Here is a 19,065-nt window from a genome sequence, read left to right as displayed (position 1 = left end):
TTTTCCCACCATTACGCTTTTGCTCTCTAGGATCTTTCTACCTAGATTTCCCACTTCCCATCTCTGCCTCTGCAAACTATTCATCCTTCAAGACTCAACTCAAATTATTCACCCTCCAGGAAGTAATCTTTAATCCTCATCAAGATGATCAATGGGGAGACTGTGGTCACAGTAACAAGCACAAACCATGACTTTCTTCCTGACTTGCTGCAAGCTCCTTGAGCACGTGGGTCTTAATTCAGTTTTGACTAACTCCAGAGTAGCTTAAACAGCACTCACACACAAATTTCTTTCCATCTGGCCAAAATAATGTTCTAAACCTTACTAAGGGCCTAACACTGTAAGCTGCTTTCCACAGTACCTACATGCTGAAAAAGGAGGGAAGCCCTACCTGGAATACTCCCAGTTTTACCTGTCTATCTAAGGAGAGGTAGTTAGGAATATAGGCTCTAGAACAAAAACTTCGTGAGGTCAAATCTCAGCTTCACCACTTATTAACTGAGAGATCTTGCCAGGTTGCTTAGTCTTTTACAACTCAATTTCCAACGTTTAAGGTAAGTTTGAGAATAAATGAAATTAGGTATGTAAAACACCTAGAAAGTGCCTCACAGATCGTAAACAATTCATGTTAGCTATTGGCTATTATAGTAACTGTTTACCCAAATTTCAGCTTGTACCTCCCTCCCTTACTCAGGGAAGCCTTCTCTGAGAAGCCTAGAGCCAGACTTAAGAGTCCTTCCTCTGCCCTTTCACGGCATCCCTCTCGCAGCCCTATCTAAAACTCTATTATCATTACTTGCCAGAATCCCCCAAGACTGTTGGTTGAACCATGTCTACTTATATATTAGCACTTAATATAATGCCTGACACATACAATATAGGTGCACAGTAACTACTTACTGAATGAACGAATATAATTCAAAATAGTAATTTTTAACTCAAACCCAAAGTTTGCTAATATATGCTAAAGAACATATGAAAATACATTTTATTCCTACACAAATTAATAACTCTCCATTTTCTTTTGCAAACTCTACAACAGGCTAACAAAGGTCAGAAAACAAAGAGGTAAAATTGAAAACCACTAAAACAAGATTTAAAAGCAAACATGTGTAGAAGGAAAGGAAACAAAACACCTAGGATATGCTACACCCCTCATTAGATGCTTTACGTGTAGCCATGGAGAGGAGAAGCTCATGACAGAATCCCCAGGCTGATAAAAACTACAACCAATAATACTGCTCTAACTTCCCAGAGAACCAAAGCAAAGGTGGAAACATAATGAATTCTATCATGCTCTGTAACAAATTTTTTTTTAAAGCATATTTGGTTCTTCTAAAAAGATAAGCATTTTCACTATAGTTTCAGTAATTAATTAACCTATGAAGCCTTTTTTTTTCTTTTAAAGCATACATTAAAAGTCGTTTTGGAAGTAATGTTCAGAAATCAGAGTATTATACAATGACTGCTTAATTTTGAAAGAATGCTTCAGCGTTAAGTAGCAAAAAGGCTTTTATGGTTTCCTTATCCAAATTGTTACCAGTATCTAAGTAACTCTTCCTTATTTAAATATACTTTAATCTGTACTTATATTTTAAGTAAATCAGTTTATAAATCACTGAGACCTTCACAGAGTTGGGGATTTTTTCCTTGAAAACAGGTTCAAATACCCACAAAGTGTTGACCAAAGCCCAAAAGAGTGATTGGGAGGCCAAATATATTTGCCTTGCTGTCTCATAAAGGTTTAATTTAAAATGAGAAGCAATAGCAAATCAACCTCTTGTAAATGTTAGTTTTGCCTTTTAGTTTCCTATCATTGAAGAACTCCAAAGCCAAGATGTCCTTCCCTCTACAAAGGAACTAAACCAGGCAAAGTCAAGGCTTAAAAACTATTTAAAGCTAATGAAGTTACACACACAGGTATGTTGAAAACTATCATCATCATTAAAACCAAGATTAAAACATAACTGGTTCTACTTTCACTAATTTCCTCTGTTAAGTCTTTCCCTCCTATCTACTGGATAATAAATAAATGCAGGTAATTTAAAGATACAGTCCTCCAACTATGGCACTCTAACTTCCTGTTTCGTCTATTACCTCTAAACTGACTTGGAATAAGGTCTAAAAGCCTAGAGTCTAAACCAGCATATCCCACAGCCTCACAAAATCAGATAGCCCTGCGGTAATCAAACATGCTACAAGGGCCTGTTTAAGCAGATGCACCTGCCAAAATAAAGGGTGACTAGGTCCCCACTCCACCACTTCTAGCAGCACAAGCTTGGTCAAGTTGACTCATTTTTTAGCTTTGTGGGTGAAAAAAGGGGTTCTGTGGAAAGTTGCCTTACAAGGTGATCTTATCATAAATTCCTAACTGGACAGGTCATGGTGGGGAGTCACTCCCCAGGCCTGTAACTTTTAAGTTAAAAGGTTATCTTTTCCTTAAACAAGCCACTAGATTAAGCATATAGATTAATACACTTGAAATAAACCATAGCCGCCCTCAAGAGAGCACATAATCTTGTTAACCACCCTGTACTGCAATCCTTGCCTTGCTTTTTCCCAACTCCATATAATCTTTTTTGCATACCCTCCTTAATTTCAAATGCACAAAAGAAACTGCAAAACTGCTACTCTCCAGAGAATTTGAGATCTTGCTCCCTTGGCATATGTCATCAGTTTGGCTCAATAAACTCTTTAAAAAATTTTCTGCAGGTCTGGACGTTTCTTACATCGACAGACTCAGTTTCCTCATCTGAGAAAAAGGAAAAACATCTACCTTGAAGTTATGAAACTAACTTATATGTGAGATCACATATAAAGCCCTAGCACAGCACCCGGCATACAGTATGAGCTCAATAAACTTTAATTATCACCATGAAGTGCACACTTGATCATGTTACCTCCTTGCTTTTGATGATCTTTTAAAGATTCCCTCATAGTCTTAAAGATAAAATTCATATCCTGATATAAGATGCACAGGTCTTTAAGATTTGACTTCTTTCTCCCCTCCTCCTCTGAGTCAGAAGGGCGCTCTCCTCTGAACTTGTAAACCATTTTGTTCAGACAGCTCTCAAATTTACTATTCACATCTTACTCCTACTAAGGCCACAATTTCTTCACAGACTTTTATCCATTACTATACCCCTACTTTAGACAACACCTAGCAAAAAGTAAGCACTAAGTATTTTTTTTTGAATTAAAACCAATTACTTACTTTATTGTAGGAATAATATTTGGCTGGGGTTTTAATAACCGTAAACGATACCACATACATCTTCCATATACTTTTCTGATGTTCTTTAATCGAATTTGCTCTGTTAAAAAAAAATAAGGTGATAAGTTAAAGCATTTACCACAGAGAAGGCAAAACTAGAGTTAATATCATACTAACCTTCATTAGCATGCTAATATTTTAATGGAACAGGAAAGTACTGCCTACTTAAATAACCTTTAAGAAAAATTCACAAGATAGGTCAAATTTACTGCCACTTAGAACAAACGATCTGGAAAATTTTATTCAACTACCAAGGAACTATTTTTCATGTGAAACTTAAATAACTTCTAATTGAAAAATGTAAAAACCGACTTGAATCCAAAATATTTAGTCACATATTCAGTAATTTCTGAGAAATTCTCTCTTCCTTTCCCTTCTGCTATAGAAAGGACAAAAAAATATAAAATAGTTGAAACATTTGGTTTATTAAGGAAGCTAAGCAGAAATTATATTCTTCAAACATGAAAATTATGTTAAATTAGAAATGTTACTCAAACCCATAAGAAGTTAAAATAGGTTCATATAAAAGTTATGACAAAAAGTATCATTTTAGTTCCCAGGGAAAATTTGCAATTCAATTAAAAAGTAATTAAACCAAAACCACAATATCATATATTGTTTAACTACAATAAAACTACAATCACTTGGTTTGAATAACTCCCAACTTAAAAAAAAATTGTTTTAAAATAAAATCTTTTCACAAAGATGGCGCACAGAAAGCAAAGAAAGCCCCTGGCCCTCCCAAAGCCAAAACAAAGACTTGAAAGGTCAAGAAGGCAGTGCTAAAAGGCATCCACATGCACACACACAAAAAGATCTGTATGTTGTCCACCTTCTGGTGGCCCAAGACACTCCAAAGGCAGCTCAAATATCCTCAAAAGTGCCACAAGCTTGACCATTATACTAAACATCAGTTTCCCTGTTGGCACTGAAATCAGCCATGAAGAAAATATAAGACAAAAGCATGCTTGTGTTCACTGTAAATGTCAAGGCCAACAAGCACCATATCAAATAGACTGTGGAGAAGCTCGATGGCAATGACATGGCCAACGACAACTCCTGCCGAGGCTTGATAGAGAGAAAAAGATATATGTTTAAATGGTTCCTGACAAAGTAGGTATAAATGCTTTGGATGTTGACAACAAAACTGAGATCATCTAAACTGAGTCCAGCTGGCTAATACTAAATGTAATTTTTTTCATGATATTAAAAAACTACAAAACAACAGTCCTGAAATGAGAAGTCAGGCAAGTAAAAGAACTTTGCATATAACAGAATGATCCAAAGCCATCATGTAAGAAGTCCAACTACCCTGTCACCACCATGCTTTGAGGAAAGCATCCATATGGGAAAGCTATGTGACAGGAGGTACAAGAACCAGGTGTGATAAAGAATCCAAGCAGGAAAGGGGGTGGTGCCAGAAGAGGTTAATATATAGTGGGACTGATCAAATAAGTTAATATATTAAAAATAACTAGAATCAGTTTTTCACTATCAGAGAAGGGTTTTATATATATATGTATTTATATGTATGTGTATATATATATATATATAATATACACACACATATACGTATATATACATACGTATATATATATATATGTATGTGTGTGTGTGTGTGTGTGTGTGTGTGTGTGTGTGTGTGTGTGTGTATATATATATATATATACATGTGGTAATCTGTAATCTGTTACCACAACTTTATAACCCTTCTCTGAAAAGTAGAAAACAAAAGTGAACCCTGTGGTGTTGGACTGGAATTTAAGACATCAGTATGAACTAATATAGAAATACAGATGTAGATCTATACACATACATACATACTTCCTAGCTCTAGAAACAGGGATATTAAGAGGATTGAACACACCTAGCACCTAGATCTTGGCTTCTAAATACCATTCTCCACTAACAAGAACCAGGGATCCAAGTCATCTTCCCACAAAAATATTACAACAGGAAAAAGAATGATTTTATAGTGGAGAAGAATGGAAGGATAAGTTAACTGCCCCCTCCCCACCCCCACACACACACCAAGATGTCCATATCTGAATACCCAGAACCAGTGAATATATTAACTTACATGGAAAAACAGACTTTACCAATGTGACTAAATTAAAGGTCTTGAGATAAGGAGGTTATCCTAGATTATCTGGTAGGCCCAATATAATCACAAGGGTCCTTATAAGAAGGAGATGGGGAGAGTCAAAGACAGAGAAGGTGATGTGACAATGGAAGTAGAGGCTGGAGAGATATCCTCCGAAGATGGAGGGGGGCCACAAGCCAAGGAATACAAGCTATCTCTAGAATCTGGATAAAGCAAGGAAATAGATTCGACTTTAGACCCTCCAGAAAGAACCAACCCTGCCAACAGCATGACTAGACCAGTGAAACAAATTTTGGACTTCTGGCACCCAAAACTATAAAATAAAAAGTTTGTGTTGTAATAAGCCACTAAAGTTGTGGTAATCTGTTACAACGGCAATAGGAAACTAATACAGAAAACTTATGCATTTACCACATTAGGTTATCAGTGAACATCACCAGCAATGGGACAAAATGCAATTACCCAATAACAGAATATAGTGAGAAGAACATAGAATTAGTTTTGTGAAATTCCTGCCTAAGATACATAACCTGAATGTAATCATGAGAAAACACCAAACAATCCAGGTCATTCTACAAAATAATTGGCATGTAATCTTTGAAATCAAGAAAAAAATTGAAGAACTGTTCCAAACTTAATTAACTAAAGAAACATGTCAACCAAATGTGATGTGATTCTAAATGAGATCTTTTACTGTAAAGGACATGACTGAGACAAGTGACAAAACTTGAATGGGGGATGAAAATGAGAACAGTAGTAATGTTAATTTTCTGATTTTTATGGTTATATTATGGACACTTTTGAAAATACCACTGGCGACTTCTAAATCTGTATTTCAATAAATTAAGCCTCTGCAGTCTTCCACTTTCAGCTACAAAAAGAGGGAAACATTTGATGAGGTTATAACACTGAAGTCTCTTTACTAGCCAGACAGCTTGATCTATTCAAAGGAATGAAATTATCTCAATGTCCTTGGCCAAAAGAAAGTACACATGGTTTTCAGCCTCAACATTCTTGCACAGTGCCTACGTGCAGCTTGTATGCCTCACTCTTCCAATGCAAAAATCAAATCTTAACCTTTTAGAAGAATAGTTAAGTCAGTCAATTAGTACTACAGGGTACAGTTTACGCTATAACACAGGGGCATTTAGTTTTCCAGTACAACTAAATAGTCACAGTACACATTCCAAATCTCTATATGAATGACCTCAAGTCAAAGTATACACATCTTTCCAGACAATTTTTTACAAGATACTTAGAATAATAAAAAGTTCATTTATAAACTTCTAGTTTATAGAATTACTAGTTTCATAGCCAGTAAAAATTATGTTAGTAATATCATTAACTTATATAGTTTTTAAAGAAATTAAATTATAAAAAAAGGGAAATTACAAGGTCATAAAAGAAGTCTGTGGTTTTAAAAACCAACATATTATGATTACTCTTAGCAGCTGAACATAAAGTTTATATGTCTGTGGGAGTAGTCCAGATTTAGAGAGAGGTTATCATGGTTTTGCTTCATAAGCTATACAGTGCCTCTGCTAAAACAGTCACATCCATCTGTCCATGACAGGATGAACTGCCAGTTTGTAATATAACTGAGTGAACTTGTAGTATTCCTGGGACCCAAAGAGCTGAAAGAATGTAAGCTAGAACTGCGACTTTCAAACCTGTGTACCTGCTTACTACAAAAAGAATTTTTAAAAATCAGGTACCTTCTTGTGGATTTCTAATTTGGCATCTAAAATTTTTCATCATAAGTTTGAAGAGTTGGAAAAAAATGCTATTTCTAACAAAGTTGACATTTTATAATAAAATAGTTCCACTGCTTTTAAATGCACCAACGAAATCTAAAAACCATGGTTATTTCATACCCAGCATCATCCATTTACAAAAATTCATGAAAAACCCTTCTACTTCTCCCACATAATTTTATGTATTTTTATCCTGGTAATTTCTTATAATACTAACACATACTTCTTAAAATCAACTGTTTAATCCCTGCGACTTAAGTTTTTCCCAGCTTTTTATTTTGAAACTCTTCAAGCCTGCAGCAAAATTGAAAGAATATCAAAAAATGATATTCACCAAGTGTTAACATTTTACAACTCCTGGCTTTATCTCTAGCTCCTTTTTCTCTCCCTCCTTTTTATCCGAATTATTTTAGAGTAAGATATTTCACCTTAAATGCTTTGGCATGTATCACCAAAGAACATCACTAAGTTTATCATAATGTAGTTTAAAATTTCTGATGTTACATTTTTTAGTGTTATCAAGGCAACATAAATATTACAAATTGATAAATTACTAAAATAAGAGTAAGATATCTATCTGTTGTGCAACTTATAAGCAACTTGTAAATATCCCATGTGTTCAAAAGAGTTAAAACTCTAAATACTAAAATTTCTTAAAAAAAAAAAAAAGCACACTTTGCCAATACGGCAGTGTTAGATAAAATAGCTTTATCTTCTACTTTAAGTGTATCTTGCCAAAACTTAAAGTTGCAGATTACCTTGAGTCATTCAGTTTATAGAAAATATATGCTGTGTAACCTAATTGGCAAAGGTAGTCCTTGTTGTTAAATCAATTAGGCTAATCAAATTTGGTCAAAAAAGTATGACTTCGTTTTTTCAGTTCAAATAAATATATCTATACATTTTGATATTTTGAAAATTATAAAAATCATTGAGAAATAAATTTTAGGACATACCTTTTAATATAGATTATTAAAATTAATAAAGCTAAATGATACACAGATAACATTTAAAAGAAAAAGATGTACCACACTTCTCTTTATAAAATTCAAACTCCTAAAACTATCCCTAAATTCCTAAAGAGTCCAAGAAAATAGCACCAAGAATCAAAAGGTTATATTCAATATTCCAGAAAGTCTAAAAGACATAATGCATCAGTTTTCTAGCTACCCAAAGTCTCTCTGCAGCTAGTCATGATGATACTGGCTCACTCATTGTTGGGACAATTTTGTTCTTTTATTAATTTAAAAAGATAAGAAAACACATTTTACTATAATAGCACAGTCTGGTTCCCTGAATGCTTCAAAATAGGAGAGGCATGAGAATGACTTGGAAATGAAAAATTAGGACTCCCTGCTCTAGACCACCAAAACTATAGCTCACCTAAGTCATCTTAATTTCGAAACAGACTAAGGGAAAATAAAGCTTCTGTTTTGCTCTTAACTTCATTCTGAATAGTTAGCCATGATGTATCATTGTCAAGGCCAGTTCAAAACCATTTGAATTTGGGACAGAGGCTTGACTAAACACCATTCACCATCGCCACTGCCCAATTATCACAATCACAAATTAACTAAATTGGAGGATTTCAGAAACTTGGGTTCATTTACCACCTACCCCTATGCCTACTCTGGCAATGGAGAAGGGAACCCAGAAGGCAACGGAAAACTTTAGGAAAAGAGCAGAACCACCAAAGTTCATAATCTTCAGGACTGCCTGAAGATTATATAATTGCAAACTAATACAAATCAAGTGGTTCAAATAGATTAAGAACTATTCAGTCTTCCTAAACTGGTACTTAATTGGACAGCAGCATATAACTATATCATATGCTCATCAACTACCTCAATTTTCTTTTCCCTTGTAGTATTGAAACACGTACTACAGAACAGAGTTTTGCAGCCTCAGCATTACTGACATTATAAAGTAGATAATTCTTTGCTGTGGAGGGCAGCTGCCCTGTGCATTAGAGGATGTTTGGCAGCACTACAGTCCCAATCTACTAGATGCCAGAAGCACCTCCCCACTGAAGACAATATTAAACTCACACACAAACACACCCCACTATATACAGGGGTCACTGAAAGCAAGTTCAATGATATGGCCTGCAGATCAGGGACACAGGGAGAAGAAAGGAAAGGTTAAAAGAATAAACAGAGGTGATATGGCAACAGTTACCTTTTTCCCGAAAAGTATCCTTCAAGAAAAAGAATCCCTATATTTGGGCACTCATGAACACCTGGAAGGGGAGGGAGTGGGGAGCTTGATTATTTTAAAAGACGAAAAGAAAACCAAGCAACAACAACAAAAGCTTGGGAAAGACAACCCAAAACAATCTCAATTAATAGTAGTTTAGCATACTTAGAGGTCATCTGAAGGCAAAAATTAAAAAAATATGATATTTCATAATTATCCCAGGAGATATATCTCACAATTACAAGTGTTAGCTGTCACTGTAAGCAACCTCTGTAAAGACCATTTTAAAAATACAGCAAGTGGCTACATCATGGAGATTAAAAATATATACCTACAGCATGATCAAAATACCTAATGTTATATAATGCCACACTATGGCTTAGAATAAAATTTCCAGTGGTGGTATCATATTCATAACCCAAAAGTGCTACATCCCAAACAAATGCAAACTTAATGTATATATTTTGACGAACTGTTAGATGAGTGAAAAATAGCTCTGGTAATCACAAAAACACTGAGACTGAATACATGAAGAATTTGAAAATAACTGTTTCCTGACATGTAAGAGGATAAAACTATATTTTAAAGTACTGTATTTTACAGTATGTGATTTTAAATATGTAACTAAAATTTATAAATTAAACATTTTAAGTAGGTATGACTTCATTCTTAAAAGGATATATAGTCAAGCTGGCCAAAAAACTTTTTCATCTCATTAAGAAATAGAACAGTAAGTCAGATCTTGTCACTTCTCTGCTTAAAAACCTTCAATAGTTTCCTACTGCACCTAAAATAAAATCCAAGCTTCTTACTCTTACCCTGGCTTACAGACAGGATCTGCATCCCAGCTCTCTGACTTTATGAGATTATTCTCACCTGCCATACTCCTGCCACTTTGGTCTTCTCTTTTCCTGGAATATGCCCAACTCCTTCTTGCTTTAAAAGCTTTTGTACACAACTATTCCTCCTGCCTGAGACAGGCTTTTCCCACTCAATTCAGATCTTTGTATGGCTGACTCTTTTGTTCCTTGAAGAAATGTTCTCAGGAAGATTTCTCTGAATACTCTACTTCTCTGTATAGTGTTATCACTGTCTGATATTTGTTCATATGTAGTAGTACATCAATCATCTCCCTCACACTAGGATGAGAACAGGGATCTTGCCTATATTATTCACCCCCATCTTCCACTGCCTAACACAATGCCTGGAAAGTAGTATATACTTAATAAATTTGTTGAATGTATGAATTATCTCATTTAGACATCCTTACCACCACCGTGGGGGTATGTATGTATGTATGTATGTATGTATGATTATATTTAAAAAACCAAGGGTCAGAGAGGTTAAGTAACTTTCCCAAAGTTACAGATGGTATCAAAGGAATATCAAATAACCACTAAAAGAGATGGGACTTATGCCCAGGTTTAAAATCATAGGCCTGTGTGATTCATCTTTATTTTAATTGCCTTCCCCTAATAAAATAACTAGATTGCCTAAAATACAGTTTCCCTGTTCTCATTAACTTAATCATACCTATCCTAACTATATCTCCAAAGCAGAAAATGTAATATGTAAAAAATCCAAGTCAAAAAATTTAAGAACAAGGGGTAGCTACAAACAACTGAGTAGATGATACCTCTAATAAAAAGTATGGTGAAAGAGAAGTTTACCAAAAAAAAAGTGCTACAAATAAAACTGCTGCAAGGACTTCAGTACTGAAGAGTGTGGGACAGGGCAATACAGCACATACCTTTCAGGGGGAAAAAATGGGAAACCAGGTTTTTTTTGTTTGTTTTAGCTAAATTTGCTATAGAAGTATCAAGGTCCAAATGAAAAGCAAACATCCAATTTATTATAAAAGGATTGTACCCTTAGAAGAGTCCCGAAGTGGAATTGCTAGGTTTAAAATTTTTAACATTTTCATAGCTCATTTCTTAAACAAAAAAAAAAAAAAAAAGATCTATTCTGTTGTGCTCTGAATATAATAATTCATGTATTTGTCTAATCATAATCCTTCCACTCCACCCAGGTTACAAACTCTATCGAAACAGGACTATATATACTGTATTCATCTTTGTAACCTTTCCTGCTCCTAGTCCAGGCAAACAATAAAATGCTTAATCAGTAACTACTAGATTTAACTAAACAGGCAAAAATCTAAAGCCAAAAATATCTGGAATCTATGAGAAAAATTCCTCCATCCATGCTGACACAAATGTAATTCCAAAAAGTAAAGAATATCTTTTTAAGAGAAGGAACACCACCACTTTTCAAAGAAACAATGTGATAGTGAAATGGTAAGAAACTTTTTAAAATTTATTTACATGTACCAGTTTATTATAAAGGATATTATGAAGGATACAGATAAACAGCCATATTTGGAAGTACACAGAGCATGGTCCAGAAGGGTCCCAAGTATAGGAGCTCTGTCCCTGTGAAACTGGGGTGCACTACTCCTCGGGCACATAAATGTGTTCCACCTCCGAAGCTCTCTGAACCCATCCTCTTGGGTTTTTATGGAGGCTCAAGAACATTTCTTATCAATAAAGTCTGGCAATAGGAAACATTTTTTAAAGAAAAGTACTTGGACCTTCTTTATGTATGAATATAAAGTATGATTAAGGGAACAAACACCTGAGAAAATGAAAAAAAAAAAGTCTATCTTTGTTTTTCCGGTTCTCCAAGAACAAACAAGTATGCAATATGATATTTCAATAAAAAGAATTTTACATAACACACTTACTAATCCAATGTTTGTCACATCTATAAAGTCTAAATGTTGTACTATAACTCATACTGCCAAGTTCCCAGCTAGTTTCCTCTACTGTGAAGTGTATGACCTAAGTGTGTCTATGCTACATGTCTGATACCCCTTTCTGTCAGAGAATATCACAGAAAGAATGACTTTATTTTAAAATGACTCAAACTTCTCAGATTTCTAACACTCCTTCAAGATCTAAAGTCTTAAGAAGACTATATGCCCTAACTTGAATATGCACATTCATAAAACATACTCCTTTGAACAGAGCTGATCCTAGCCAGTTTTTTGTTAAAAAAAAAAAAAAAAAACACTCAAAAAAATCCACTTAACAAGAGATTGAGATAATCAACTCTACTCTAAATCAGAAATCACCTACACAAATTAAATCGATAGATAAGACCAACATTTCATTTTAAATAAAAATGTTCATCCCTATCTTTTCCCTGTACTGAATTCTCAAAACTGATAAATGTTAATAGGTTATTATTGGTCCAATCACCAAACAGCTTTTAAGAGAAAGAGAAGTAAAGGCAGAGGTGAGTGAAAATTCAAAATCTGCCCTCCACTCTCTCATTCCCTCCATGGTATTATATTCCATAAATAGCCCAGCTATCCTAGAATTCTTTCTAATCTGGCCATTCCCCTATGTCCTAACATCAATGAACTAATAAGTCTCTGAAACGGACTCATCCATCTATTTCCCCACTCAGCCACCACCACCTTCCAGCCCCCTTCCACCAAATCATTCTTCACACAATGCTCTACAAAAGCAAAACTGACCATGTTGTTACCCTACTTAAAAACCTCCATTGTTTACCCAATAACTTACAGGATAAAGTATACACTTCCTAAAATGGCTGATTTGCTCCTAAGTGACAATCACATTAAATGTTTACCATTTACCAAACATCGAACTTTCGCATATGCTTTTCCCTACATCTAGAATGCTTTTCTCCCACTTACCTTTTAAGACCTATCACAAATTACCTCCTAGGCATGAAACACCCAAATCCCAAAATAGAATTATTCACTCCTTCCTCTGCGTTCCCGCAGCACTTTCCATTTGCCGTTTTAATACTTATTATAACATGTTAATTACAGGAGGCAGTACTGAGTAGTAGCTAACAAGAGAAGCTCTGGCATAAGACAGATGTAGGTCAAACACCCAATCTTCTGCCTAGTAGCTGTATGGCTTCAGGCAAGTTGGTTACCTCCTCTAGGGCTCCATTTTTTTCATTAATAAACCTGGGATAATCCATGAGTCTAGCTCCAAGTGCTACTGTGAGTGCATTGAGTACTACCCACCTTGAGGCTAGTAAACATTCAATGAACAGTAGCAGAGCTGAGGAGGGTCATAATTATCCCTTGCAGACTGAAGGGGGATATGGAGCCTTCTCCCACAAGAGGAGGGACAATGTCTAAAGTCCCTCCACAGAGGAAAAAGAAAAGGATTGCATACACCAAAATGTTAACTAATTACCCTTGGGTGATGAAATTATAAGCAATTTTTGTTCTGTTCCTTTATGCTTTTCTGCACTGGGTATATGCAACTTAAGAAAAAAGTTAAAGGCAATTAAAAATTTGATCCATCACCTAGAAGTAGCATCTAGCACCAAGATAATGCTCTATAAATATTTGCTAAATGAAGCAATTTCTACAGTGTGTTTAGTGTTGCAAGCATGTTCATATGTATTTATTTCTTTGCTTCTTGAAATTACTTCTTGGGTAGGTAAGGAAGGTTATTATTATTACCCCTAGAAAATGAGGCTGAGAGTTTAGAAATAACTAAATAGGGACTAGGCTGGAACTTAAAACCAAAACTTCTAAATTTTCAAGTTCACAGTTTTCTTACTAAACTACTGAGCACTAAAAGTAGACTCCTATCCACATTCCCAAATCAGAAAGCTGAATCACTTCTATACCATTTGAGAGGGAGCAAGCAAAGAATAAAAAAATGTAACTTTTAAAAAGTTTCATTAATCCTTTCAAAAAAAAAATCTGATTACTTAAATTCCAAATCAAATTGTACAAAAAAGACCATGTACTAGCAAAACATGTAACAACCACTTTACATATATGCATGTGTTTAAACCTCACTTTAATTCTATGAAACAGTTAACTACTGTCCCTATTTTACAGATGAATAAACTAAAACACAAAGAAGTTGCCTAAGATCACACAGAGAGTAAGCGGCAGATTTCAAAACCAGGGAAATGGCAAGTTTCAAAACCAGTTTTGAAAAAGTAAGATCAAGGAATAAGGTCAATAAGTTTTGAAAAATTAAGGTCAAAAACAACACGATTAAAAAATGGGCAGAAGACATGCATAGGTATTTCTCCAAAGACTACACACAAAGGGCCAACAGACACATGAAAAGATGCTCAACATCACTAATCATTAGGGAAATGTAAGTCAAAACCACAATGAGATAACACTATCACCTCACAACTGTCAGAAGAGCTATTATCAATAACTCAAGTGTTGGTGAAGATGTAGAAAAAAGAGAACCCTTGTGCACTGTGGATGGGACTGTAAATTGGTGCAGCCACTACGGATTGTAAATTGGTGCAGCCACTACAGTATGAAAGTTCACCAAAAATTAAAAACAGAACTACCATATGACCCAGCAATTCTATTTCTGGGTATTTATCCGAAAAATATTCAAAACACTAATTCAAAAAGATATAAGCATCCTTATGTTCACTGCAGCATTATTTATAATAGCTAAGATATGGAAGCAACCTAAGTGTCCATCGAAAGACAAATAGATAAAGAAGATGTGGTACATATATACGATGGAATATTACTCAGCCATAAAAAAGAATGAAATCTTGCCATTTGTGACAACACGGATAGATCTAGTAGAGGGTATTATGCTAAGCAAAATAAGCAAGAGAAAGATAAATACTAGATGATTTCACTTATACAAAGAATCTGAAAAAAATAAACCAACAAACAAAACAGAAACAAACTCAGATACAGAGAACAAACTGGTGGTTGCCAGATGGGAGGGAGTTAGGCAAAAAAGGTGAAAAGGGATTAAAAAGTACAAATTGCCAGTTAAAAATAGTCACAGGAATGTAAAGTACAGCATAAGAAATACAGTCAATAATACTGTAATAACTATTATGGTGCCTGATGGGGTGATCCACTTCATAAGGTATATAAATATCTAGTCTATGGCCATGCAACCCTGAACAAGCCCAATCCAGTCCAATCTCGGAAGCTAAGCAGGGTCGGGCCTGGTTAGTACTTGGATGGGAGACCACAAAGGAAGACCAGGTGCTATAGGCGTAAAAAATAAAAAATAAGGGATTGTAAGCTGACAAGGTCCTTGCAATCTATGAGGTCAACTCACAAGGGGGAAAGGGGTTGCCTCGCCTAAAGAAAAAAAAAATTAAAAGGTATATAAATATCTAATCACTACATTATATACCTGAAACTGATATAATATTGTATGTCAACTATAATTGAAAAATAAATTTAAAATAATAAAATTTAAAAAAATTACATAGGATACCAAAAAAAGTAAGGTCAAGGAGTCAAAAAACAGAAAACTTGAAAAAAAAAAGTAACGATATATTTTACCTCAATTCAAAGGATTTATAATCCTTAACCCATGAAAAGAAAAAAAGCATGCTCTATTATTTGAAATTCTAATAACTGCAAGCAGTTATTTTCTCTTGTCACATATCACTGTAAGCCTGTACTATTTACGTTTTTTAACAAAGTATATGGCTTCAGCTACAAGAACTTTACAGCATTATTCTACGGTAAGTACTTCTTAGCTTTGTAAAACAAAAAGGTTAAAACATTAGCAGGTTTGGGGGGGGGTTTTGTTTTGTTTTTTGAGCCAAGAGCATATATCACAAGAAATATACCAACCTTCCAGCAAAAGACCCCTACTAAGGAAGTCCTCCTCTCAGCAGCACTTCTCAAACCTAGCTACGATTTACAATCACATATGGACCTTTCAAAAAACCAATACGAAGCACCCACTCCAGACCAATTAAATTAGAATATCTGGGGATGGGCACAGCATTTTTAAAAGCTCCCCAAGTGATTGTAATGTGTAGCCAGGGCCATCTAAACCCTCCACATTATTACTTCACATAGAGCTTTTGTCCGTAATGGTCTGAAAAAGTATTCAGTCATCTTATTCAGCCAATTTGCAAACCACCAAGAGAGTAAGTTATATAGGACCCTTCAACTACTAAAAGGGGTATAAATTATAAGCCCACTTAGCCAGTAGATTAGGCAAATAACAAGAAAAAAGGATTCCTCTGATAATGTTTTGGATAACAGAGTAATATCAATTAACATGTCATATATGTCAATGATCAAACTATTTCTATTTTTCAAACCCTAGATTTTAAAATCTGTGAAATGGTGCCATATTTTCTGAGAGCCCAATAATTCCAAAAGACCTACAGTAAAACTGTCAACTGAAACTGAAAGCCCCAAACATGTCATTTTAAAAAACTAAACAAAGATTATATGAACTGAACTTTAAGATTGTATAATTGCTGGCAAAGAAAATCTTTTCATGCTTTCATACAAAGGAAAAGTCAAGACTGTTATAAGAATTCCAAAATGCAAACTTGTATGCCTACATTTTTGAATTTGGCTACTAATAGTTTCACAGAAAAATTAAATAAGCTTTAAAATCAAATATTAAAATATCCTATTGTATTATTCAAAAAATGATTACAGGTCCACATCCTTTATTCAAAATTCTTGAGGACAGATATACTTCAGAATTTCTCAGATTTTAGAAACAGTACAGTGTTTCTATCCTAACAAGCCCTCGAGGGTCTAAAACAGCTCCAATAAACAAATTAATACAACAGCAAAATATGCCTATTTTCTAAGTGAGATGAATAAAGATTCCAAGTAGCTTCTGGTCAGTTCAAGTCACCAAATTATTTTGCTGTAAACATCTAAAAAACTTTTTTCCCAGAGCTTTGGGTGAACCTACAATTCAAGATTTCTCTTTGATATTCAAGAGAGTGCATCTGGACTTTAGGGAAAAACGTCACTATGACAAAAACATCCTTTTAATGTCACTGTAGTTTTAAAGAATTCAAGTTATTATGGTAGATACACACACACACACACACACCCCAAGTGGTGTCCACCAATTTTCATGATAATTAGAATAGCATTTAAGTATCCACCTTAATTTTTACAGTGCAAGACCAAACAAATACATCAACATGTGCACATTTACTGACTAAAGCAAGTCTGAAGCAGAAAGCCAGATGTGAAGAAGAGGCAGATCAACACCTAACTAGCAATATGAAAACAACAGAGAAGGCTTGGAAGCTAAGCAGACCTAGCTCCATCACACAAGAAAGTTACTTAAGCTCTCTAAATTCCAGCTTCTTCATGTAAGAATGAAGGTGACCTACGGCCATGCCACCCTGAACACACCTGATCCCGTCTTATCTTGGAAGCTAAGCACAGTCGGGCCTGGTTAGTACCTGGATGGGAGACCACCTAGGAAGACCAGGTACTATATAGGCTTAAAAAAAAAAAAAAATGAAGGTGATAATCATAGTATCGACTTAATTGTATTTTTAAGAGGATTAAATAAAATAACATTTAAAGCCCATGACTTACAGTCAATATTAACTCCCTATCACTTTTCCAAAGACCAAACTATATGTTTAAGGGGCTCAAGTATGACTTGCCTTTAAGTTATCAGGCAAATTTTAGAATACAAAACTCACCATGAAAATATGACTTTCAAATTTCAAAAATCCAGTATATATTAAAATGACTAATGTCTGAAACCAAGGCATCTTTTTTCAACATATCTAACCAAATCTACCTACTCTCTCAATACCCTTTTGCCTTCCACACAACCAACTGCATACACAAACGGGTGATAAGTGAAAAGAAACTATTGTACTGAAAAGTGCACTCTTTTAACTTGAAATAAAATTACTAGAATCACCTAGGTTTTATAGATAGGGGAAACCACTACTGTACTGACTTCATCACTTATACAAAACCACTGTCCAAAGAACCCGGACAATCTAAATAAACTTAGGAAAAGAAGGCAAACAGACCAAAATCCAATTTTCATAAACTATACAATGAATGAGAAAACTGGTACCTTTCGGCAGATTTTTGCACCTAATAGATATTTTAATTATTGTTATATGTGCAAAAAGATGGAAGCCTTTGTTATTATTTATCCTACATTCAATTTAATTTAGATCCATTATGTAACTCAAGAATTTTACAAAGCAATGAATCAGTTTTAAAGCATAAATTCTGAGCTAATTCAATGCTTCGGTGTTAACAAGTTCCCTAAAGTACAGTAGTATATATAACCTGGACAAACTAGACCTCCACCACACCCAACCTGAGGGAAGATATTTAATCAAGTTAGCATAGCTTTTGTGAAATAGAAAGTTTTCCCTATATATTGTTAATACTCAAAATCTACTAGTTACCGTTATTGTTTCCATAAATAACCAATTAGGGCCTTGCAGTTCCAACAGCTTTATAATTATCACCTGCCATGTGTCCTAGTAGAGTGCAACAAATGGAATCCAAGCATAACCCAAACATAAAATGCCGTGACAAGAATCTTTATTATTCTGTGTTCTAATCCAATGTTATTTAATATGAAAAAATTTCGAACTAAAAGCAAATGAACCAACTATCTCACAACTACCTACAAGACTTAAATTAACCCTTCATACTTGCACTTTCTGTCAAAAACAGGAAACGCCAAGGAAAGGAAATACAGAAAAGCCTATTTTTGCTAAAGGGAATAACAGCATTGCTTCCATCCAGCACAGTGAGTTAAGAAATGAAAAAGCAATAGGGAAAGGGACAGGAAGGAGAAGCGGCTGCTGAGCTCCCCTGGAATCCTAAACATGCCACCCGGCTCAGACGGTACCCAAAACATCTGTAACGACAGCTGCAACAGGGAAACGGGGGTGTGGGAAGAAGAGCATCG

At 34.9% G+C, this 19,065-nt stretch overlaps 1 protein-coding gene and 2 pseudogenes across 1 annotated transcript in view; 2 read left to right on the top strand and 1 right to left on the bottom strand.

Annotated features, from left to right (window-relative positions):
* SEC63 (SEC63 homolog, protein translocation regulator) overlaps nucleotides 1-19,065 on the bottom strand; it is an 88,199-nt gene that overhangs the window by 42,295 nt on the left and 26,839 nt on the right. The window contains exon 4 of the mRNA XM_023530957.1: nucleotides 3,215-3,369. Coding sequence (XP_023386725.1) covers nucleotides 3,215-3,369 — 155 coding nt within the window. The remainder of the gene's footprint in view (nucleotides 1-3,214; nucleotides 3,370-19,065) is intronic.
* LOC111740165 lies at nucleotides 15,265-15,383 on the top strand (annotated as a pseudogene).
* Nucleotides 17,495-17,615, top strand: LOC111740117 (annotated as a pseudogene).

This window comes from Pteropus vampyrus, unplaced genomic scaffold (genome assembly GCF_000151845.1).
Source record: "Pteropus vampyrus isolate Shadow unplaced genomic scaffold, Pvam_2.0 Scaffold58, whole genome shotgun sequence".
Classification (NCBI taxonomy): domain Eukaryota; kingdom Metazoa; phylum Chordata; class Mammalia; order Chiroptera; family Pteropodidae; genus Pteropus; species Pteropus vampyrus.
The sequence above is the reverse complement of the archived record's forward strand: the minus strand, read 5'-3'. Positions and strand labels throughout refer to the sequence as shown.